General features: G+C 38.2%; 1 protein-coding gene across 4 annotated transcripts in view; it reads right to left on the minus strand.

Moving 5' to 3' along the window:
* Positions 1-26,951, minus strand: part of ZNF385D (zinc finger protein 385D) — a 437,048-nt gene that overhangs the window by 63,022 nt on the left and 347,075 nt on the right. For all 4 annotated transcript variants that reach the window (XM_075083227.1, XM_075083226.1, XM_075083229.1 and 1 more), the window contains one exon: positions 997-1,159. In XM_075083227.1, the coding sequence (XP_074939328.1) occupies positions 997-1,159 (163 nt within the window). The remainder of the gene's footprint in view (positions 1-996; positions 1,160-26,951) is intronic.

The following is a 26,951-nucleotide window of genomic DNA, read 5'->3' on the forward strand; positions in this document are numbered from 1 at the left end:
CGTGTCTGCAAGGTACTTTTTTTTATACTGTAATTGCTTAGTGCACATCCAGTTGCAATGCTAAACTTACTGCATCAGAAGTGGTTCCAAATGAGCAGTTTTCAGCATCAGTAGGAAGGTCTCTGCTGTTTCACAGCTTTGGCTTTTCTGCTGTGGCTGGTTTTGGCTTGTTTGGGGAAGTGGGATTGATTATGACTTAATATGTAAACTGTATCCCTTCATACACAGGAGAAGTTGTACCTTGTGAGATACTAGACTACCCTTCAGTGAACTTACAACCTTCCTTTGAAATTTCCAGTACAATAGTCACATATTTAAATGCGAGCTTAATCAAATCTTGTTGACTTTACCAAATATTCACATAGATTTTATTTGCAAAGAAGTACCTTTTACCCACACAATAATTCAAAGGATATTATTTCAGTCTGAAGACTCATTTAAGCGGAATAACTGGCATCAATAGCACTTACCTGATTGTGTGGAATAGAGGTTATACAGCTATTTTCCAGCTCAAAACCATGCAATAGCCATTTTAAAAAAATAATGCAATGCTTGAAATTTATGAAAATTAGTTTTTTACTAACAATGCTTTTGGAAGAGGCTTCTAGACAGAAGTAGTGCAATTTGCTACATTGTTTGTGGTTCAAACAAATGTGCCATATGTAATACTTTATAGAGAGTTACTGCATACAGACTAGAAGGTTTAGATCAGTTGATATGTAATATATAGTTTAGCCACTATAAAAATTAAGCAAGTAATGAGTTGCATTCCGTCCTGAAAGAATGACAAGCCTCTTTTCACTAAGAGAAATCGGTTACATGACTATCATACTCTCACCAGCCTATTGAAAGGACTAAAAGAAATCAATATCACACAGAATGATGTATCGAGCATGAGTCAATGTGGCAAGCACACAACCAAACAGACGTGGAATTAAACAAGAAAAAAAAAAAGAAAACCAAACCAAACAAAACCAACAAAGATTGTTGCTTAACCTGTTTTGTCAGAGCTGGTATTGATGGTATTGGTAGTGATGGAAGTGAAGGTAGTCTTTGCGCTGTCCTTGGTAGTAACAGATTTCTGCTTATTTTTCATGGCTTCCAGTGCTTTGAGCTTCTTGGCATGTTTAGTGCCTTTGTAGTGGGCCGCAGCCTGGCTCTACAAAGGAGAACAAAATGAACCATGCAATCAGGCTCATTTCTAAACTGGCATTCTCTGTATTAGTACAAATACAGACTACCTTTCAATAATGGGTACCATTCACATTATCCAAGAAGTGACCAAACAGAAAACTATATTTAGAATGATGCTTGGAAAACAATGAAGAAAATACTCAAGCAACCCCACTTCAATAAATACAGTATATTACTGTATAACAGCATATGACTTTCAGACCAAAAAAAGGTTGTTTTAGACTACCATGCTACCATTAGTTTTTCTATTAAGAAATGCTTTTGCATTAAAAAAAAAAAAAATTAATTCTCAGGCAACGGGGAGGAAGGCACTCTCCTCCCAGTAGCTTTGCACTTTTCCAGTTTCTATTTCAGACTAGAGATTTTGTCAAAGCCTCCTTCAAAGAACAGTTTACGTTTAACGGTGGTATCAGGAACTTCTCAGCACAGACTGACAGTAGAAAACAAACCAAATACCTCCCAAAACAAAACCAAAGCCCAAACAAAAGAAAGCAAAACATAAAACACTCTCTTCAAAGCCCATCACCAAAGATTTAACTAAATGTGAGGCATACATGCAACTAGCTGGCTTTCTTAAAAAACAAAAAAAGGATTACTTTTGCCCACCTGCTACAAAAGGTAGTGTTTGAAATTCAAAGTCATGAGCATGCTTTCAAAGGAGAAAGCTCATACAAATCCTGTCACAGTCCTAAATACATTTTGGCTACTTGATATCGTTAAGCTAAAATGGATTTGTATGTGCATTGCTATTAAGATTTATGTATTACACTGAAACTATCTTCATTATTTTAAGAGCTGATAGTAACTTTTCTTCATTTATTTTATGTTGCAAATATATTTTAAGAATAGTATTTGAGGTATAAGATTAAATCTGATACAAAACCCACTGGAATTAATATGAATATTCAGGATTTATTTATTCTCTAATTATTTAAACTCTTATGGGAAAGATAGTCTTCCAGTTAATAAGTTAACAACCCCAGAAATTCCTTATAATTTTATTGCTGAACTTAAGCTTTATTGAAAAGAATTCCTTTCTTACTTGAAAGAGAAATTCTTAAGACTCTAGAAAAAATAGTCAAAATTTAGCTTCTACAGAATGAAACAATTGAAAATCAACTATGCTGGTTCAGCTCAAGGACCCACAAAGGTCAGTATTTTATTTCTGGCATGAAACAATAGCAGATACTTAGAACATAAAAGAAAGGTATATGCTTTTTGTTGTGGAATCAGAAGAAGAAAAAAAAACACGTATGTAATTTAGTGGCTACAAACTCAAAGGGTCAAAGGGATAAAATGACACAGTCACTTGACTCACTAAGCCACTCATGCAGGTGGAAGAATCCTGCATTATCTGGCATCTGTTAGTCATTAGACCATTATTTATGTTATTTAATGTGCTGAATTTTGGGGAGAGAGGAAGTCCTAGTGAATATTATAATAAGAGTGCATATTAATTAATCTTGAGACTTATGACTTTCAGCTTTCATGAAAAGTCATGTTTCCTTCCAGATGCCTGAGATTTGAGAAGCTCAAGGTGAGTAGGAAAGAAGTGAGAAACTTTGTCTAAACCAATAAACACATATATGTGTATGTGTATACATGCATAGATATACACACATGCATACACTCCTGTTGTATATTGAGATGCATCATTCGGTTTGGTTGAAAAGCCAGTTTCTCTATACCTAAAATAATGTAAATATTGTATTAGGTACCCTTATTGAAAGAACACTGGACAGTGAAGTTATTAATTAGAAAGACCTTGAACAGAAACAGCACAATCATGCACCTTTTACAATTCCCAACACATAACATTGAGACATACTGTAAGCCAAATACAAACAGTCAAGAGATGTTAATTGTTGTTAAACTGAAGGACCAGTGCAAGGTACGACAATGTATTAAAAATGACATTATACAGTACAGCCTTATGTCGTTATCATGTCAACTATTTTTACAGTTTCTAGCCAAATTTAATTATCACTCAGCTCCAGATTCTGGGTGCACTTGTTTTCCCTAACTAATAGTGTCATTCTTCAAATATCAGAAAGGTGGTGAGAACATGGTCCTTAATACTGAGTTATGAATGTTGATATTAGTTTGATACACATCTCAAGTTTCTTCATAGGATTGTTGGGGGAGCATTGCAGGTTTATGTCTCCTGCATCCATAGTTCTCTTCCCTCCAAATTCTCACAGCTACAGCTCCGCAAACCTCAACTCAAGCAGAGTGTTGGATGCATAAGGAATATACAATGAATACTATGTAGAAATTGGTGACCTTTTCAGTGTTCTGAAATATATGAATGAAATTTCTCCAAAGATGGAACACATCGCTCAAATTTACAAGTACGATGGCTGCTAAGCAGAGTTGTCCATTAATCACTTCCCACAGAGCGCTGCCAGTTAACCCAGCCTCTGCCTAAAGAAGATCTTTATGACTTTTTTATTTCAAAATTTAAATCTCCATCCTCTGTGTGGACATGAAGCCATCTGAGCTTGTTTCAATATAACTGTAGCTGGCACATTAATGGTAGGTCTGTGTGAGAGCAGACATATTGCTCCTAGGAGGCATTTAACTAGTTCCAAATTAGTTTATGCTGAACTTTTACAACTCAACTGGAACCCTAAAAAAAGAAAAAAGGTTTGTCATTATCTTTCCTTGCAAGATGAAGATGGAGGAAATGGAAAAATATCCATAAATATATTTTTCAGCACAACAACATAAAATATGGTACCTCACTACACCATTTCTTGCAGCCGTAAGAGAACTAAAATAATCCTCACTGCTTAAATGGCATTTACTTGTAGCTTATAAAACTCATTGCTTAAATGGTATTTACTTGTAGGTTAAATACAAAAATAAGGTAGATCATAAAATGTAATTATTCGCAAATTTCATGCAGAATTAAGAAATATTGAGAGAGAGCAGAAGAGTGAAAGACAAGTTAGTCCTACTTTTTGGTGCCAACCATGATGCTTCACTGAGTGAAGATACTGTACCCCTTCAGAAAGGTGAGAAGGGTCTCCTTCTGGAGCACTTCAGAGTTCAACAGTTGCAAAACCCAAGAATATAATATATACAGTGTATATATTAGCTTTCCAAATTGTGCTAGAAGTTGTGCTCAGATGAGTAATGAGCAGAAGTTACAGGTGAAACCCTGCATCTACAGAAGCTGATGGGAATCAAGGGAGGATTTCCCTTTCCATGTTTGTAAAGGGATACTGACTTAAAATTGCTTATCTTGATGGAAGCCAGTCCTCTTTGAGAAACAACTGTTTGATCTAAAATTAGATGTTCTCTCAAATGAAAGAGATTAAGGAGAATCCTAAAGGAAAAATTCCCTATTAGATAGCACTTCATAATCATAGTCAATCAGCTATGCTAAACCCCCCCAATATTAAATTCTGTTTCTTTTTATGATTACAAAAGAACAAATTAGAAGAATAACTTAAGAGCTTACTTTCTTCTTTCATCATAGTTTCCATGTCTGATACACAGAATTAACCCTAGCACTGTGAAGACAAGCCACTGTCAGCTAACGTGCGACCCAGTCTTTGAAGAAGCATGAGAAATATGTCAAATATTCCTCGTGCAACATGACAGTGAACTTTATACCCTTTCTTGAAAAAGTGAACAAGAAATTAAAAGGTAGATTATTACTTCATATCTGAAGTTGAAAAGTTGAAAACTCAGGGATCCTTAACTAAATTTTGAGGGCTCTGATCCTCCAAATCACATGTAGACAAACTTTGGTCTATGAGAACTACTTCAAGGAAATGGAAATATGTATAGATATCAAATCACTTTTCAAGGTTATTTGTAATGAAGTCCTGCCTAGTTGGGCAGTACAAGTCATTTTAAGCATCTCTTTTGCAAAACAAATATTTCCCTCTGATTCCATGTATTTATCTTGAATTATTAGGGACCCTTCTAATCCTTGCATTTTGTAACCTTCCCGAATTGTTAGAATATAAAAAATGTATTTGTCTATATAAACATTTATTGTGTGTAGATACATTTTAAACATGCAGACATACACATAGCATAAAAGAATAAAAAATTCTATATGCAGATGTCAGCAGTTAGAAATAACAGCCATAGTGACAAAACTCAGTTGTATTTTCTTTGAGTAAGTGCAATATTGTACCACAATTACCATAAGGACATCATATTACCAAGAAAACTGCAATGTGTAAAATATGATGAGAAAGATGAAATATTTTAAACAATCCGGACAGTATTCTCTTACAATTACAGTCATCTTATCTATATGGAAGCCTTCAAAATAAGTTTATCTGCCTGACTAATGTACTTCAGTGAATCATGTGTCTTCTCACTTATGTTCTTTAGGCATTGGTCCAACAAAACCATTGTGCTTAATTTTGTGCATTGAGACAAGGAAAGGGTCTCCTCCTGTTCTCAGAGTTTTCGACTTAGCAGCACTGCATCATCTTTTCATATCCCTCCTGGTCCTTCTCATATTACCAATCTTCTTACAGATTGTTTTCCTGCCTCAGTCATTCCTTCTATCAATACCTTCATAATAAAAGCCAGCTCAAAGAAGAGAACTTTTTAAAAAGTCTAGTGAATATGTTCCACTGATTCTTCCTCACAAAAATTCAATCCAATTATCCTGTATTATGACTTTCGCATTTCACAATACGTTTTGAAAGACGTCCATTGTGGAGAGTGCTCTGCTCCATGTTGTCAACTGGCCAATTAGTAGCAAGGCTGCAGTCTGTCTGCATCTTTAGAAAACCCCAAACAAGGGCTGAGAGTGCTGAAAAGCGCTTTTTGTCTAGCTCAGGTTTCAGTAGCTCATGTCATGTCTTTGTTTTTATGAGCTACTGGATGCTACCATCACCTCTACTGTTATTCCCAGTATAATAGTAGCAATTTTGGATAGTATATCAGCAGCTGATGTCAGCATCCTCCAGAATAAAAAGCTCTAAAAAAAAAAATTAGTTTCCTGGTTCAAACTAGTACTGTCAGTGAGCTAGGCACACATGGAAAGCAATAACACACCACTGCATAAGCCAAGAGGGCTTCTGTCCTTTGATGAAGTCAGGGAAATAGTTCATGAGATGCCTATGCTACACATTGTCTTAATATCTGAGTACAGAATATTTTCTTAAAGTTGGACTGTCAATAATAACTTCAAATATAATTTTACATCTGTTATAAGCATACAAGAAAGTGATAAAAATCAGAAGACTTTTTAATTTTTGAAACAAGTATACTTTTTTTTCTAATGACTCCAGAGTTGCCAGTCCAGATGGTTTGACCAGCCTGGCCAGTCAGTGATGAGAGCACTGTGCTCAGGGAAGGCTGCAGTATACAGCTGAGATATCTGTATACTACCATGTACATGCTATTCTCATAACCTGAGGTGATCTCTATGGAACTTCTCCAGTAAGTAAATGGAATAAGTTTACAGAGAGAAAGTCTAACAGCCTTGAGATGCCAACAGTGGGTTCTGCCTAGGGCAGGGCTTTTACTGTGAGCCACACCCGATAAAACAAGAAGATTGTACAGACTTTTGCACTGAGATGTATTTAATCTATTTAGTATGTAAGCTTTTATTTGAGGCTAATTTAAATTTGCAGAAATAATTTCTTACATGGCCCATTGGTTTGTTTGCCCAGTGAGTACATGCAGGAAATTCAGGACTACTCACAAGCCCTGTGCTTACTTTCTAGAAAACAGAGGAACTCCATGGACTTCAGCAGAACTTCACAGACACACAGTACAAGAGACAAACAACCTAAGTACCTGTGCAAGCCTTCACAGAGTAGGAGATTAAGTGAAGACATATAATGTAATTTTTAAAGCTGATATGAACATGATGACACATTTCATATTGAAGAAGAATATCCTGATTTCTGCCTGATACATACAAACTCAATCTGCAGTCAATTACAGTGCAGGTAAACGTTGCCTGTTGTCATTTCTTCCTTCCCCTAAGCTTAGCTTTATCTTCTGAATTGTGTCATTTCAATTTTTTGTGCGCTCTATCATCAACACCAGTCTCTAATACAGAGCCAGAAATCTAATTACATTATGGACTCAGATATAACTATGGTTAGACACCAAGGATGTGTAATATGACTTCTTTCAGATATGCTCTGAGGAAGGCTTTTGCCCCCTAAACTATGACTGATCAGTTTGCCCCTCTCCCTAGAGCCAAATAGACAATAACAGAGAAAGTACTAAAAAGGACCTTTCTGTAGAGAATAAAATATTTCTCCATTACTATGGCAGAATAATTTTCCCAGCATGTTAATTCCCAGGTATTTAATTTTCTCTTTCCATGGAAAGAAAAACGTTCTGTTCCCTCTTCTCCTTCACAAAGCATTTATTCAGTACACTCATGAATGTACCCTGAGACTCAAGGATCAGAGCGAATGGGTGCTTTCTGAGCTCACTAGCTCCTTTGCAATAACAAAGCTGCTCCATCCCACTCCCTGTGCTTGGGCTCCTTCCAGAGCCATTTATATAATGGTGAGAGACTACACCTGGCAAGAGTCTGCATCACCTTGTGAGAGATTGGCATCAGCCCCATTCTTATGGTAAAATAATCCATCCTATAGTAAAATCAAATATTTCATTATGGAAAGGCAAAGCTATTTTATCTTGGTCAGATGTGGAAGGTCAAAATTTCCTACTTAATATCGCTTTCCCCGTAACCCATTACCTTTATGACCATGCATCTGCTCGTACTGTAGGCTGCCACTGAGTGTGGCATTACCTGAAACTAAGCAAGATACAAAAAAACTGCCTAGATATAACACACCTCACACTGCATTCCAAGTAGCTGAACACAGTGTCAAAATATATATATACTGAAGGGAAGATAGCCCAAGTAACCACGTCTTCCCATACCTGGCATTTTTCTTTTAAGGACACCAGTACTTCATGCAGCACAACAAAAGTTCATTGCGTGTTGAAATTCAATAACCAGACTATTTGCTTTACCACCTTTTTTATCTTTTTTATTGTTAAGGCAGATCCATTTTAAACTCATTTTGACAAGGTTATCAAGTTCTGGTCGCTGGAAGCTTTTACATACTGACTCCCATAGTAATAATGGTTGCTTTTTTGGGGAGCTCTTCTGATGGAAAGATGAAACTCTTTTGACAACTGGTATAATCAATGAAATGAACTTTAACATTTAATCTCATCTTTACTGTATTAATTGGCAGCATCATTTATTTTCCCCATGGTAAATCTTATTGTAGGCAGAGTTTCAAAAGAATATTAAACTCACCTGAGTTTTTTCATTCAGATTAACCAAGTGATTAATCTCAGATTGATTTTAGAATGAGACAGAAAAAGCCTAATCTATGCACAGTGCGATGTGCTACTCATACAATAAAATAAAACATGTATTTATTCAGCTTAGTAAATATAACATATATGGTTCCAGTCTTGAATTTGGAACGGATGTATTTGGAACTCAGAACTTGAGCAAATGATATATGCTATTATAATTTTGTAGAAATGTACCCCAGCTTCCCTCCACTAGCAGTAGACACACCCACACATCGTTTATTCATTCTGTTTATTAACACCTTTTGAATAATATGTCAATAATGGCAATCCTAGAGTGGAACTTGACATACAATCTTTCTGTGAAACAACAAAGAAAACAAGCTCACCATGCAACAATATGGTTGTGATTTACTTAATAATGAGTTTAATAATGTAAATGTAATTCAATGTTCAGGTTATATACAAACATTGTTTACTTAAAAACAACGGATGCTGTTGAATTTAAAATAACTGCTTTAAAGACTGTAATTTTCTGAACAGTGTTGAAAAGTTCAGTCTTTTTTTATGTCATCTGAAAAATAACAGCATTCGATATGTAGCCAACACCTTTCTGAATCTGTTTGTTACAGTTCACAACAGCTGATGGGAGTCAAGAGTGTACACATATACTTACCTGCCCAGAGTCTCAGTCCATTTAGAACCTTTACACTGAGTGAACATAAAACACTTGATTCCCTCTGCATCCCGTTTGTGAATGGATAACTAAAGAAAGTTGAGTGGGCGGGTTTAGCATAGCTCATCTGAGTGTTTTCACCTGGTTTCTGTTGCTGAGGAAACCATTTTTGTCTGTTTACATTCATAACAGCAATCTCATTGAATTCTGAGTTTCAGATTTTTTTTTTACTGAATCAAAAGCATCAGGGAAGAACAGTTGCAAGCTAGACACAAAGATACTACAAGAAATTCTAAAGAAAATAGGAAAAGCTTAAAGAGTGCATATTTAAATTCACAGAATTACAGAATGTTAGGGGTTGGAAGGAACCTCTGGAGATCACCATGTCCAACATCCCTGCTTGAGTAGGTACATCTAGAGCAAGGGGCACAGGACCGTGTCCGGGTGGGTTTTAAATGTCTCCGGGGAAGGAGACTCCACAACCTCTCCAGGCAGCCTGTTCCACTGCTCTGTCACCCTCACAGTAAAAAAGTCTCATATTCAGGTGGAACTTCCCATGTTCCAATTTGTGCCCCTTGCCCCTTGTCCTGTCCTTGGGCACCACTGAAAAAAGTCTGTCCCCATCCTCTTGACACCCACCCCTCAGATATTTATAAGCACTGAAAAGATTCCCCCCTCAGTCTTCTCTTCTCCAGGCTGAACAAACCCAGGTCTCTCAGCCTTTCCTCATAAGAGAGATGCTCCAGTCCCCTGATCATCTTTGTAGCTCTTTGATGAAGGTACTCAAGCAGTTCCCTGTCTGTGTTGAACTGGGGAGCCCAGAGCCGTGCACAGTACTCCAGATGCGGCCTCACTAGGGTGGAGTAGAGGGGAAGGATAATCTCCCTTGACCTGCTGGCCACACTCCTTTTTATGCAGCCCAGGGCAGAGGTGGCCTTCTTGTCCACAAGGGCACATTGCTGGCTCACGGTCAGCTTGCTGTCCACCAGCACTCCCAGGTCCTTCTCAGGAGAGCTGCTTTCCGGAAGGTCAGCCCTCAACCTGTACTGGTGCATGGGGTTGTTCCTCCTCAGGTGCAGGACCTTTATGCTTGCTTTTGTTGAATTTCATTAGGTTCCCCTCGGCCCAGCTCTCCAGCCTGTCCAGGTCTCTCTGGATGGCGGCACAGCCTTCTGGTGTATCAGCCACTCCTCCACACACAGTTTTGATTAATCAACAAACTTGCAGACGCTACACTCTATCCCATCATCCGGGTCATTGATGAATATGTTAAACAAGACTGGACCTAGCACAGACCCCCGGGGATCACCACTAGTTACAGGCCTCCAACCAGACTCTGCCCCGTTGATCACGACCCTCTGAGCTCTGCTGTTCAGCCAGTTCTCCATCCACCTTACTGTCCACTCATCCAAACTCCAATTCCTAAGCTTACCTAGGAGGATGTTATGGGAGACAGTGTGAAAAGCCTTGCTGAAGTCAAGGTAAACAACATCCACTGCTCTCCCTTCATCTACCCAACCAGTCATGCCATCATAGGAGGCTATCAGATTGGTCAAGCATGATCTCCCCTTGGTGAATCCATGTTGACTACTTCTGAGAAGCTTCTTGTCCTCTACATGCCTGGAGATGACCTCCAGGATAAACTGCTCCGTCACCTTTCGGGGGATGGAGGTGAGGCTGACTAGCCTATAGTTTTCCAGGCCCTCCTTGACCTTTTTGAAGACTGGAATGACATTGGCTGCCCTCCAGTTCTTAGGCACCTCTCCTGTCTTCCATGACCTTTCCAAGATGCTTAGTGACAACATCCTCCAGCCCTCAACACTAGTGGGTGCATCCCATCGGGGCCCCTGGATTTGTGAGGATCTGGTTTGCCTAAATGATCTCTAACCCAATCCTCTTCAATCAAGGGGAAGTTGTCTTTTCTCCAGATTTTCTCTCTTACCTCTGGTGGCTGAGATACCCAAGGGCCAGCCTTAGCAGTAAAGACTGAAGCATAGACAGCATTCAGTAACTCTGCCTTCTCTGCATCCTGTGTTAGCAGCGGCCTACCTCATTCAGCAGCAGCCCACAATTTTCTCAGTCTTCCTTTTACTACTGATGTATTTGAAGAGGCCCTTCTTGTTATCCTTGACATCCCTTGCCAGATTTACTTCCAAGTGGGCCTTGGTCTTCCTCATTGCATTTCTGCATACCCTGACAACGTTCCTATATTCCTCCCAGAATGGCCAGTCCCTTTTTCCACCTACTGTAAACCTCTTTCTTCCATTTGAGTTTTTGTAGAAGCTCTTTGTTCACCCATAAGGGTCTCCTGGCTCCTCTGCTTGACTTCTTCCTCCTGGGGATGCACCAATCTTGAGCTTAGAGGAAGTGGTACTTCAATATTGGCCAGCTCTCTTGGAATCCCCTACCTTCCAGAGCCCTAACCCATAAGATTCCTCCAAGCAGGTCTTTGAAGAGGCCAAAATTAGTTATCCTGTGGTCCAGGGTTGTAATACTACTTGTCACCCTACTTCTACCATGCAGGACTCTGAACTCCACCATCTCATGGTCACTGCAGCCAAGGCTACCCCCAACCCTCATATCCTCATCTAGACCATCTTTTTTGTTAGTATAAGGTCCAGCAGCACATCTCGCCTCATTGGCTCCTCCACCATGTGTGTCAAAAAGTTATCCTCGATGCTCTGCAGGAACCTCCTGGATTGTGCATACCCCACCATGCTGCTTTTCCAGCAAACATCAGGGTGGTTGAAGTCCCTCATAAGAACCAGGATCTGCAATTGTGAGGCTACTTCCAGCTGTCTGTAGAAGGCCTCATCGACTTCGTCTTCCTGATCACATGGCCTGTAGCAAACAGCCACAACAGTGTCACCCATATTTGCCTGCCCCTTAGTTTTTATCCATAAGCTCTTGACTTGTTCTTCCTCCACCCCTAGGCAGAGCTTGACACATTCCTGTTGCTCCCACACATAAAGAGCAACTCCCCCACTTCACCTTGCTGACCTGTCTTTCCTACAGAGTATGTAGCCATCGATGACAGCATTCCAGTTGTGAGCTATCCCACCATGTCCTTGTAACTACAATCAGATTATGGCCCTGCGACCACACACAGATCTCTAGTTCCTCCTGTTTATTCCCCATGCTGCGTGTGTTGGTGTACAGGCATTTCAGAAAGGTAACTGAGCATGCAGGTTTCCCTGGAGGGGTGCACGAGGGTCCACTATAGCCATACGTACCCTTGAGGTGGTTGGTCTTCTGATTGCCATCTTGTGATGCAGTTAAGGCTCCTTTGTCACTGCTGTGGTTGGCCTGGCTCATTGTCCTGCTGAATGTGATGGCATTAGCATTGCCACATTGGACCCCACCCCTGGAGGTCTTCAGTTTGAAGCCTGCCTCATCAAGCTGGCCAGCCTGCTGCTAAAGATTCCCTTGCCCCTTCTAGACAGGTGGATCCCATCCCTCCCTAACAGGCTATGGTTGCTGGGGAAAGCCCCATTGTCATAAAAGCCAAAACCCTTGAGACAGCACCAGTCATGCAGCCAAGAGTTGATTTGCATTATTCATCTATTTCTGGCTGCCCATTTTTCTCTAACTGGTAAAATGGAGGAGAAAATTACTTGAGCACCAAGGTTTTTCACTTGCTCCCCAAGGGCTTTATAGTCTTCCTTGGTTCTGCCCAGGCTCTGGTTTACAGCATCATTTGTGCCCACATGGAAGAGTAATGGCGGATAGTAATCTGTGCTCTTGATAAATTGTGGTACCCTCTCAGAGGTGTCTCAGATCTTAGCTCCCAGAAGGGAGTAAACCCCTTGTGACTCCCTGTCAGGTTGGCAGATGGGCACTTCAGTGCCTTTAACAGAGAGTCACCCACTATGAACACCCACTTTGTGCTGCTGGTACAGTTGAACCTTGCAGACCTTGCTCACGAGTGTTTACAGCTATTAAATCTTCATATCTGTTGTTGGTAGTGATGTTGGAGGGTGGAGACTGAAGTGGAGCCCTGCTTTTGTGGGTCACCAGGGTCCAAGGTGCCTTGTTCTCAGTGGTGTCCGCTACAAGAACTTGGTTCTGAAATCACCTATCTATCTATGCCTCTGGTCCACTAATACTGTGCAGCATTTTAACTGCTTCCTGCTACTTGGCCACCTGACACAACAGATCATCAACCCATGCACACCTTGTACAAATACTTACCTTTTCACCAGGACAAGGGTCTGGGCACTCGCTGCAACCTACCGCCTGTACTGAAGCCTCCTTCCTTACCAGTTCCATCTGGGTGGATGCATCAGATGTCTCTGGGGCTTTCTCCATAGCAACACTGGTTTAAGCTCTGAGGCGAGTGTCCACCATTTTGGCAGAGACCTAGAGCACTTCCCTGGGCTGTGGACCTGCGAGCAGGGTGCAGCACCCTTTCTGCACGAACTGCCACGCAGTGCCCTGGCTGATGTGCCATGCCCTGGCTGATGTGCCATGCCCTGTTCACAGAGCTCCTGGACGCTTGCACTGCCTTAGGCCATTTAAATCTCCCATGGTTGTTCCTGGCACCACCCCGCCATGTCAGCCTGGCTCACGAGAGCTGCCGGGACCCGGCGGGCCTCTCTGCTCTTCCATGGGCTTCCCTGGCTCCAGCAACCCCTTGTCTGCCCCACTTTAGCACCCAGCCATGGGACTTACCATCGCCACTGCTGCGTTCCCTGCCAACAAAGCCAAATTGTACTGAATTCCTATTAATTCAGTACCATTTGAACTTTATATTTGAATTATGAACAAGTTAATACAACTTGTATGTACAAAATGACAAAAGAGAGTACATGGAGATATTTTCACTGTGCTTTTAAGCACAGTCTTAATACTTTATTGGAATTACTGTTTTTAATACAATAGGTATTATAAGTTTTCCAAATTTCAAGTTATCTTCAGAAAAATGTTTATTCAACTGTCTGATTCATATACTCAAGTATACAGTTACACAAATTTTTCATCTTGGATTTTCAATTTATCTTTCAATAATTATTTTTATATAAATTTTACCTGTGTCCTTTAGATCAGCTTCTACCCATAAGCAGAAATCCAAAACCCACAAATAAGAAATATAAATGCTCAAATTTCCTGATTCCAGCTCTGTTTTATGTGGACTTGGCAGTAGTTAGGTGCTTCCCAGGTTAAATCTCCAGCCTCTTGTAGAAGGCTGTAAGTATATGTAAAATAGCATGTGAACATTTCCACTGTGAAAAGTTTTCACAGCTGTACCAAAATTGGTAATTTAAGGCTAGGACTAAGCCAGAAGAGTTTACAGATTCTTTCATTCTTCTCATATTCCAAGAGGAATCTAAGCCTTCTGGGTGCAGAACATCCACAGAGAGGCAACGTGTTTTCTTGGAATAAAAGAACTACCAGCCCACTAGTTCCTGGCTCGTTTAGATAAATTTCGTATCTCTAAAAGAGTCTTATGCCAGTGGTTTGGTTAAAAAAGTCCTGCTGTAGGTTTATCCACAGGACTTCTCTCTTTGGGAGGAAATATATGTCACATGAAAAAGAGAGAGGAAGAAACAAAGATGAATAGACACTATTTCCTCCTTTAAAAAAAAAAAAAAAAGTGAATTATGTTTTATGTAAGGAATTAACAGAAAATAAATGCCTAAGTGATGATAAAAACTAGTCACCTACCATGGAAGCAAATTTGCCCTAAAAACTAGTTTTATCTAAACAATTAGCCAAAAAGAAAATATTTTGAGAAAAACAATTAAAATATCCTGAACAAAGGTTTGTGAGGCACAGGAAAACTTGAAGCCAATCAGTCATTCTACAATACAGTTATATTTATTCCTTTACAAAATTTTGGTCCTTTCACCTTCCTTTCAATCATTCTTGCGTGACTCTGTGAATACATTCAGAGCCTCAGTGAAGTCCATGAGATGCTGTGTATACCTACAAGGTTTGCCAGCACTCAAGTTCTACCAACTATTGTGGGGTCAGAGCCTTAGTACTTTGAATAACCTCCTTTAGATATACATAGTGCATATAGACCTACTTGTGTTGCAAGTTAGTTATACAATCAATTGTTTGTTCTTAAAGTAATACATATATGTGGATAGATTAAGTTGTTACAAAAGTTGTGCAGACTGAAAAATGGGGTTTATTTACTAACACAAGTAGGTGGTTGTACTATCATCAATACAGAACAGGTAAAAATATCTTCCAGTACAAAGCTGACAGGTGCGCACCTTTCACTCCTTTAAGCTAGGTTCTAGGGTGTTAGGTTCTATGTAAGAAGCCATGGTTAAAGATACAAAGCAGTACACAAAACTTAATGAGAATGTTCTGACATTACTTACTGTTTACACTGCAGTTATGTTTTGTCTCCTTCCTACAAACCTTCGTTCCCTCTACCTCACATTACACTGAAATCCGAAAACCTATTTTTTTCCATTGACCAAACGCAACTATTAACCGAAACTCCAAAAAACCAGTTGCACCTTCTACAAACCTTACTGGATAAGAGTAGCCTCTCTGAAATCTGATTTTAAAACCGTAGACATCTTTTGATATTTTGGATTTGTTTTGGCAGAGATTATTGAAAGAGTGAACTTTCCAAATGGTACTGAAATTTAAGGCTGAGACTCCAAGCACTTGGGAGCAGGAAAATCCCTTCACAACTCTTCACAAGATTTATTAACATATTTGTACGTATTGTTTTTTATCATTTTTATGCTGTTCTTCCTTTTGTTATTGCTTAGTGCTGATTCCCATCAATCTATGGTAACTGTACACAAATGAAAGGAAAAAAACCCCAAACCTCTCACATCTCAGAATTAAGAATTACAGACATCTGATATATGTAAATTAGTACAATTAAGTCAATAGCATTTAACAGTTTTCCATCCATGTCCACCAAATGTTGGAATGCTCCTGAAGTGATTAAGCAGCCTGTAGTTTAATAAGAGAAGGTTAATTTAACCTTGCAGGCATGACCTTAACACCTGAAGAAATGCTGACTTAATTTAGACAAGACCTGTGTGAAAGCAAAGACTTTCTTTTTTGTTTCTTTTTAATAAAATTTTAGCCATGGACACTTGATGACATCACTAACCCAGAAGAGATTATACTATCCGAACTAATGAGGTATTAAAATACCTCAATGGATAATGAAGAATATCCAAGATTCCTTTTCCTTCTAGCCTTTAAAAATAATTCATTTAACAGTTGCCATTTCCACAAGCAGATGTATAAAAGTATACCATCCCTAAACAACAGACTGAAGCTCCCTTCAAAGTTTTGTATTGACACACAGGTTCAGAACAAAGCATTCGTCTCTAAACTTCTGAAGAAAAAGAAAATGTCAGGGGAGAAATGCTGTAAGTTTGCACATAGCATTTGTGGTAAAAATGATCTCCTGAAAAAAAGTCTGCACAGGGGACATGAAAATACGGCACAATAAGACTTAGCAGGGCTAAGGAAAAGCTAACATGTCTGCCTTGTTCCTTACAAAATTGCTTTTGGAAAACTGGTTTCGTAAAAAGTTGTAGAGATTTCTGAATCCTCTTTGAATAAAATGAAAACAAGAATCTTTAACTTCACCACCAATTATGAACTCAAATAGTGAAAAAATCTCAGTTTGGACCTGCGGCAGTTTACCACCACTGCTGTGATAATTCTCAGTATGACTCAGTATGCTTTACGGCACCCCAAACTTACATGATGGAGGACATCCTACTGAAAACTTCTAGCTAAATGAAGACAGGACTCTCATTAAGGAAATCTCCTTGTAGGTTTCTAAGCTGGTGCTGCACATTTGGGGTTTATGGACAGTTTGACCCTGATTATGGCTCAATGTGCTTCAGGATGCTTTCTGGAGTTCAACCATCAGGAAGTACAGGTGAAACAGCAATATGGGACAGCTATACTTTTTATGTTCGTATATTATGACTTTTAAAACTGAATCCTAAAAAAATTTTCTTTAGTATATTATGCTTAACACTACTATTAAGTTGCATAAACCAGTAAGTGCTTTTTCCCTTGGGTATGTATTAACAATTTACTTTTTGCAGACAAGCACAAAAATATGATTAGCTTTTGCAAATTGCTCCTTATTCTGTTACTGGTAAGTAATTTTTGTATTATTGCAGTGTAAACAGATGCTATTTTCCACTACATATTCAGCAGTAATGAGCTAATTCAATGTGTTAAAAAAAACAAAAGATCTTCAAGAATGAGCTATTTGCTTCAATAGTCCAAGCTCCATTGAAATCTATGTTGAAATCACTCATGATAGGAAGTTAGCAAATTACTCTAGAAGCCCTGTTGCAAAACAAGAACTTTCTTTAGTTCATTTATTCAAATTCTGAATGTGTTCTGCTACCTTCCTAACATGCATATTATTGATCAGCTTCTTGCATATTGATTTGGAAGTTATTTTTTGAGCGTAGCTAATATACTTCATTACTTTCCTCATAAAGAAATGACATTTTGGCAGGATCTTTACAACTGTTTTAATATTCACTCCTATGAATTCATTATACACCAAAATCTAGAAACAATGAACCATGCTATTTGCATTGCCCTTTGGAAATTGCAAGGACCTCCTTGCTGGAAAAAAAAAAATAAAAAAGATAGCAACCATGTTAAGTTTAGATTGTGTGGGTGAAATCCTGGCTCCACTTAAGTCAACATAAATGTTGACATTTATTTCACCCTGGACTGGCAATTGAAAGCAAGTGCCATGCTCTGCCTGGACCCAGTGGAAAGAATTTAAAGATGGTTGGACAGACTTTGACTGAGCCAACAAAACAAAATGTACAGCATCACAGAAACACACCAGCTGAGCAAAAAAAAGCCATGCTTTCACCACAAAAATGTGTTATATGCAACTTGTAATATGCTACTTGTCTACCCTCACTATAGCATTTGGGTAAGTCTACATCATCTTGGTTGGTACTATGTACTCGTACTCAGCTGCTACTGGTATGTCGTACATACATACACTCTATTAAATATTGACAAAGTGAAAATTGAGAACACCCAGAACAATTTCACTCAAATGGAAATGACTTGGTTTGTTTCTCCACTTTTTCTTTACTAGTTTCTCCTTAAGACTGCTATGGAGAACCACACCATTTGGCTGACCTGCACAGGAATATTTTCCTATTTCTTTTATATTACAGCAAACCTGTTTGTGAAAGGTATGAGTGTGTTTGTGTGTGTGTATATATATATAGGGCTACACACACACCACAGGCAACCTGCTGTCTCACTATAAATATTATATTAGATGGAAAGGTTTCCAGTGTTGGGTACACTTGATATATATATATCCAGCAGACATCCACCTATAAAGCCAACGAAGACTCTCACATTTTTCTCAGAGAGATATAATCTGTTGTTCTGCTTTTTTTACTGGGTTCCAAATAATCTGTGCAACAGTTTATGGACAGATATAAAGCCACGGCATATATCAGAAACACTACATAATGATATCTAGGGAATAAAACATCAGAAGAAGGCAGATAACCCTTAGAATTCTCAGTGTCAACTGAATCTGCGTGACTACCTTCCCATTTTAGCATGATTTCCTACTTTTGATTCTGGAGCCAAATTACATCCGAGTCCATCCCATAACAAAAATACAACCAAAATGTAATAAAAATTAACAGAATATCTCAATTTGTCTCCCAAATACAGTGCCCTACACTGTAAACCATTTTAATACTGGCAGTTATTCCAACATGAATGAAACTTAGACAGACAAAAAAACCACGGGCCCTACCTTAAAAAAGCATTAAGAGTGCAAGTTCAAAGAATGGATAAGGAAGGGTAATAACAGACAGCAAACACTGATTTTAAAAGCAAGTACTTGCAGGTGTAGGTTGCTATAATCTATCAAGATTATGATAAATACTGCCAGTGAGTCACGTAAGTCTCTTGAGAAGAACCATTAACTCTCCCAGGGCATTCTTCTGGCTTTCAGAGTTCATAGCAGCCCTAACAGCTGGAACCTTGTCACCCCTGTGCTTGTATGTGTCATTCTTCTCATAGCCTTGCGAGGCCCCCACTCCCAGCTCTGGCTGAAGTGCCTCTGTGTGCCAGCCAAATCATAAAGTGGATAAATGATCACCACTTAATGATGCACACATTTATTGAGTAATGAGAATTTTGAACTGTACGGCACTGTGACTGTATGTCAGAGAAGGTGTGAGAGTAGGATCTCAGGTACTATACAGAGCCCTACTGAGGACGGTGAACTTCGAGAAGTTACACTCTCCAAACAAGATCCCAAAGGCTGTCAGGACAGGTGCACAGCCATTTACAGAGAAATAGGACAACTAGGCCAAGCTCAGGACAACTGGCTTTAGCACCCTGAGTCCTACCAAGTGCAGACAAGATTTAACTTCTAAATCTTTCCAATACTTTCTCTTTATGGAGGGTCGAAGCTTTAATCTTTAACTCAGTGCTTCTTCAGCTTCACGTTACAGATACAGTTTCAGCCTCAACATTTTTGCCTTTCAGGCTCCTAAAAAATACATTTTATTGCATCCCAAATACAAACCAGATATTTACTTCCAGCTGAGAGTTTTGAGATGTATTAGCACCTTCAGGCTTACACACAGTAAATCTAACAGGTTTCTTCAGGCAGACAACTGGCCAGGAATATAATTGGGAGCTTTCAGGCTAAGCCAAAGGGTTTACTAGTCCAAATATGGTAGGAAGACAAGCAGTTGTTTGCTAACAATGGATTAAATCTATAGACAAACCGTTTATTCAGTCGAGTGCAAACGTGCCTTTCAGTCAGACAAATAAAAGCCTATGACTTCTGCAGGTTCAGGAATACCGGTCTAAAGCCCTCTGATGTTTTACAGGAGAGAGCTCCTACTTTCTTTACCTGATCAGACAGACCACATCATAGGCCCTAGTGGTCTTTTGACTGCACAGCTTATTACCACAGAAGCCAGCAACAGAATTTACTGTCTATGTGAATCTTTGCTCCACATTGCTGTAGAGCCTCTTCTCATTCTCCCCATTTAAACCACTCACATCTCTAAAAAGGAGTGGAGTCCACTACTGTTCATTAAACAAACAGAAATTAAGGAGGACCTTATCACACAAAATTACCAACTTTAGTAAGTAGGCCTGAGTATGTGGTTATTTACAGTGCAAGAATTTAAGAAATTTTGTGTTATTGATAAGATCATCATCCTGCTGATTTATCTTTTGTGGTGCTGATAAAAGAGAATTATGCTTCTCCCCAGCCAAAGGGCCTCAAGGACCAACCCATCACTTATCAGTCTGAAGATGCACCTTTGCACACACCAGAACAGCTTGCAGTGAAATACTAAAGGTGCCCACCTTGTCCTAAATGCAATTCATGTTTCTATAAACAGCATACTGAAAATGCGATGAGCCTCTGTTTGCCTGTCAACCAAGCAAAAATCCTGCATTCTTAGCTACAGTTCAAACCCAGCAGTTGGTTATGAATGTAAGTGCTCAATTAAAAATGCATATATAGCATTTGTGGGACCTCTTTTTATATAAAAAAGGAGCCATGCCTGCAAAACACACCAATTCTTATGACTACCACAACAAATAATTTCACGACTTGAATTACAATTCATAGTCCAATTACTGTAAGTGGCTATACCTCCTCACTCTGAATCAAACTCTTGCTACTCTGTTACCTGTTTCATGTCAGGAGGAGCTCTAATGAATCACCAAGCTGATTTCATGAGGACATTGGTGGGGTTGGAAGGCAGCACATTGAGTGGAAAAATAGGTAAATATTTTTGTCCTTCGTTTCCCCATTTAGGGAATATGGAAATCAGCATCTTTGGGATATAAGTAGATTTTCTGAGACAGAAAACATGTAATCTCTATTAATTTTAAAAATACAGTTTTAAAGCAGGTACCCATTTAAACTATTGCAGAAGTGCTTCTGTCATTATTCCTTACTGTAAATACAACAAAAGAGCTAACTGAGAGACTTCAGCCATCTTAACTTTTATATAGGCTTAAGTAGTGACAGGGAAAAAAATTATATTAATTAAGGCTGATTTTAGAGAAGATCTGAAACCTAAGTAACCTCAACTGGAGAATGTCTGGATGACAAACCTCTGAGTTGAAAAGCAAGACTTGCACTGGCCAGACTAATGTACTTCAGGATTCTGCCTTCAAGCCTTTTTACTCTCTGGACTTGGACACTCTCTTTGGGATGACTTCTCCTTTGCTTTCAATCAGTATCTTTATGATCATTCAGAATGAATAGCTCCTGGATGGCTCTGATTTTTCTTCTACTGTACTTTGCCAACTGAAATTTTCTGTGTCTCAGATCAACTCTTTTCTTTCACTATATCCCAAATCTTAATCATGAACTATGACAGACTCAGAGTCTCCTTTCTTTCCACATATTGATCTCCTACTCTGTATCATCACACCTATTATTCAATATTGTTTATCTTTCTCTTCTTACATGGCTCCTTTTCCCTCTTGTGTGCCTTAGAACAACACACCTACCCCAATCATTTATTCCATAAACTATAAATTCTGAGAATACATTTATTCTTATTTACCCACAGACATTTTTTACAGGCTTGGCTTCAACTGTTCTAACATGTTATCTGATAAGTTGAATCGTATTCCTATTGGTTGTCAAACTCCCTCTCTTTCAAAAAAAACCTGAAAAATGGGTTTCAGAAAGTATTTTCCATTAATTCATCTGTCGAACCCCTGCTATTCTCCCTACCATATATTCTTGTTTCATTTCTGATTTGTTAGAAAATAAACTTTCTAGAGAAAAGTTCTCATCTGACACATCTGTAAAGCAGAGTATACTGCAGAGATATTTAGTTGTAGGCTCCTTGTATAAATGAATTGTAGTATTCTCCAGGTTCTAAGTAAATTACTGATTAAACAGTACCTTTATTATTTTTAAGCTCATTATTGCAGAATAATTCAGACCATACCAATAACATGTTTCCTAAGAAATGATTTCCAGTGTATCTTATGATCGATGGTCATATATCTATATCAATGGACACCCAGCAAGAAACATGACAAAATTGTGGAGCCCATTTTCTGTCGGGACTTTTCCTTTGGTTCTGACTGAAGTAGTGTGGACTGATGTCTGCAACTACACAGCCATCACAGCCACAGCTGAGTATTCATCCTCAAAATGGTTAATAAGAGACATCAGAAGAAACGCCTACTTCTTCTTAGTGCTAACATTTTGAAAAGATCAATTTGCCCTTGATTAATTTCACTCATTTCCTATGAGATTGGAGAGAGAATAAACCAATCCAGAACTTGCTTTCGTAGTTTAGGTAAGATCCTTTTCAACTAAGATTTTTGCTTTCGATCATTAGGCTGCCAGTGCTGGCAGTTTAAAGACTGTGCAGCACCTGTAAAATTCACACTAAATTCAGCTTACCACCACAGAAACTATACTTCTTTTCCAACTCTAAACAGAAAACATGGTCACACATACCAGTGAAAACTCTGCATTGGTTTTCTCTTGTGATGTGAGTCCAAGAAATTATCTTTCTCATCTTACTAGTTACAATGTTGTAACAAACTTCTCTCAAGTGTGAAATGCACATTTTCCAATCCATAGGAATACCTCTTCTTTTACAATCCCTTCTATTGGTGCAGAACTTGCATAATAAAAAAAGTAGAACTTTCTTGGAAGGTTGACAGAACTTGTGCCTTGGGTTGAAACGTTTCTTAACTACTGAATCCTTCTTGGGCAAATGCAACCAACCCTACAAGACAGAAATTACTACGTGGTGACCATTATTACAAACCATTCTATTTCAGCCAAGAGTCTTTACCAAACCCTTTTTTAACTTGCTGCAGTCCCTACTCCTCATGATCCCTGCTGCTGAATGTCACTGCATCTGCTCCTTCCTTCTGAATGTCTGTTTTCTCCCCTTATTTCTTGCCAATTGTTTTGGTTGCAGCACCACCTCCAAGAGCATTAATTTAGCACAGGACAAGCTGATAAGTCCACAAAGACTGCAGGTTTTCGTCTGCATCTCATGCCCTGTCGGTTTGCCTTGCTAGTAAGGCCTGTCTCACCAACTGAGGCATGGGACTCAGACTCTAGAAGAATAGCCAAAATGGTGTGGCACCATTTTTAGTGCATTTTATTAAAAATCCTTCCATCTTGTAACTACATGATGTGCCTTTTCTTAGCTCTTCTGTGAAGGAAGTTTCATTCTTACAGCCTTTTCAAGCACTAAAGATATACATATTAGTAATGTAAAATATTGTTAGAAAAAAATTCTTAGCTACTAGGAATTATATACAATAAAATTCTGTTAAATGCCGTAAAAATCTTCATTCATCCAGTGTCTAAGGTGTTCATTATTTCTATATACTCCATGTTTTCTAACATCTTCAGACATTGTTACTCACTTGTTGCTGCTTCTCAGAATGTGTTTACCTTAGAAATTGACTTTATTATAACTGTTTATCACTACATAAGATTCTGGTATGAAAATCATGTTAGAGAATAAATTGACAAGCAATGACAAGTACCTTGTGGTAGGCTATTTGACTAGAATCGTATTAGTGAAGAACCATCAAATATCTCTATTTAATAACATAAGAAAATTTTCTGTTATATCATGACAATAATAAGTGGTGAGAGTCTTTGGAAAGGTAAAGCAGATTGATGTATCCCGTAAAATAAAAATTATGCAATATATTCACGTTAATTACTAAACCATAAAAATAAACAGGTTGTCACTTTGGAAGAACAACTTCTGTACAAGTGATGAAATTCTGCATTTGGCAAACAAGGTACTCAAGCAGATAGAACATGAGGACTGAGCCTGTTTGAGTGATTATTTGATTTGCAATTTCCTGCTTTTATCATCAATTTAGAAAGAAACAAAACAAAGCATCTAAGCAAATATCCCATAGTTTTAAAATCACTATACATACCATTGGCCTATTAGATTATGACATGTGGACACGTTTTGTATTGCTGTGTAGACCGAGGTGAGATATAATAATGCTGAAGTGTCCGCATCTAATGAAAACATAACACCTTCTATTTGGTGTCATGGCTCACTGCAAAAAAGCAATATATCACTGTCCTCAAAATGGCCACCAGAAATAGGAAAATGAGCTACTGCTAATTAAACCTTTTATGTAAAAACATGATTGCTAATCAAATCTTTATTACCCCATACGCTCACATTCTACTTTCTTCTTCATTTACACTTCATCCTGTAGCCCTTGAAGTATCAGGTTTACAGTCTTCTTATATGTTGTGGATTTTTGATATTGTCAAGGGATTAACTTGTGACAATGATAATTTAAAAAGATACCTCAAATAAAAAAGTGGCTGTGGGAGGAAAAAGAATGGTACAATTAAACTACATCTGGTTATTCTGATAGCTAATTAAAATCCATGTTTAAGTTTTTAGCAAAATATAAAGTATTTACTCAAGGTGAAGTTTCATCATTCTTGTGACAACTGAAGAATGCCTTTATTACAATGAAGGAAAAGTGCTTCGCTTTAGATACATAGAATGCCCCTATTTTCAGAAGTGTGTTATTCAGTAATGATCACAATATAAACCATATTGCCTTTAAGAAAAGGAAAGATGTCTTTAATTTTTAATGAGTTGATCACTATAAAGTTTGCTACACAGCCACTTCACATAAACTGAATACTAAAGATAAATGTTACCCTAGCCAAGTAACTGATTAAAAGCCAACAAAATAGCTTTTGCAAAAATTCTGGGCTAGCATATACTAAGTTTCTCTTAGTGAAGTACCACATAACTATTTAATTTTTCATTTATATAGTGATAATTATCACAGTATTTGTACAATGAAGTGAAAAAGTTACAGCATAAGATGTGATTTGAAATAGAAAAGCATTCTTCTTCTAATCATGTAGGGAAAGATCAACCAAACATTATTTTTGTCAAAGAAATAATAAAATCAAAGCAAGCACTGACAACTGCAACAAGACTCTAAATGTAAATTAAAATACTTCAGACAAAAGGCTTGAAGGGAAGTGATTCTCCCATCGAGGGATGATTTTCACTTGTCTCCAGGTGTAACATTATGTGCACTGATGGGCTGATCAACAGAACAGAACTTTTCCCCAGCTGTAATCAGAAGTGATTGATGGTTGGGACAAAAAAGTTGATTATCATGACAAGTCCACTGATGCAGACAAAATAAGCTATGCTGGGGAAAGGATAAAACCTGTTCAGAGACTACCTTTTAAAATCTCCTTTCTAAATAATAAAAAGAAACATTTATGCCCATCCAAAAAGAACTAATATAAATGAGTTCCGTACATTTACTATGCATCTGTATCTACAGTTATTCCACCACGATACAATGAGATCTATATAAACCCCAAACAGAATAAAACCTTGTATTTTTAAAATCACAGTTTGAGATCAACTCATCAAACAATTATATATATGAAAGTACCTGTATGGGCTTCCAGTAGAGCACTGCCTCAGTTTGAATACATGTTTTGAATTCATAATCATGCTTTTAAAGGCCATGGGGTAGTTAGGTGTAAGTGCCATATTGGATTCTTTCTGGAAAAGACGACAGTCCCCTTTGGCCATTTTAAACCTTTAAAGATTTCATTTTCAATTGAGATTAGAAAAAATGCACATGAGTGGGGGCAATACACACTTAAAGGTACAGTTCAAATATGTGCTATTTTTTATTCCACTATAAAGCTTTTAAAAGCAGGTATTGGGTTGCACTTGCACTCCTTCAGAGGATCAGATTCCCTGCTGTTAGCTGTGATGGGAGTAAGTACACAGAACACTAATATCTCCAGAGACTGTAAAAGACATGTGAGAAGTGATAAAAGAACCAACGAGCTGAAAAAGTCAAGCCTGGAGGTTCTGAAGTGGAATTTGTTTACATCAAGGGCAGTTATATTTAATAGTAATTCTCACAAAAGGAAATATTATATTTTGTACAAGAGGTGGCTGCACAGATACAGTGAAGAAGAATATATCATGGGTACCCTAGGGAGTGCAATTTTACTGACCATAACGAGAAAAAAAAAAGTGCCCAGAGTTAGTGTGAGATTATTTGAAAAGAATTTAGGGCTGTTGGAATAGAGTATAATCAATGAAAGCCAAGTAAAAGAGCAACTTTACATTTAATGTATTTTTAGAAGAAATTAGGAGTTTGGTTTTTTTTTGAGAAGAAATATATAATTTACATCATTTAACTCATTTTGATGAAGACCTTTCTTCATCACACAAAACTGCACATTTTCTTCACTATGTGGTCTTTCTGTGGACCAGACTTTGACATATAGCCCTGCCTGTTCATCTTCTCCCAGTTCTTTATGTCCTTATCAGTGCCTAAGAAAGTAAGCCAGATGTCACTGATTGATGACTGAAAGCAGGCAATATTTTGCCATTTTTCTAGTGAAATTTGTTATCAGCATCTATTATTAATAATCCAGAATCTCAGACTCTACTGTATATATTCTTATTTTTTAAAATAAATACATAAGGAAGAAGTTACAACAGACCAAACAAAGCCAGATGAAGATTGCACAGCAAAGAGTTTACAATTTATGTTTCCTTTTAGGTGATGACTCATTTATTGAAAATGGTTTCTGTAAAGAGTCCCCCTCGCAGTTGTTCATAGATTCCAGTTGTTTATTGGAATTGACTGATTTACTTCCCATGTTGACAGAGGAAGCTGACAGGAAAAAATGCCTCAAATATAAATAAGTGTATGGTAAGAAGTGATAAATCAGAGGTTTCTCTCCTTGCAGTTGAAATGGGCAGTCTTTTCTATAAATGCAACATGAGAG

The sequence above is a fragment of the Phalacrocorax aristotelis genome, chromosome 2, assembly GCF_949628215.1.
Source record: "Phalacrocorax aristotelis chromosome 2, bGulAri2.1, whole genome shotgun sequence".
In the NCBI taxonomy this organism is placed as follows: Eukaryota; Metazoa; Chordata; class Aves; order Suliformes; family Phalacrocoracidae; genus Phalacrocorax; species Phalacrocorax aristotelis.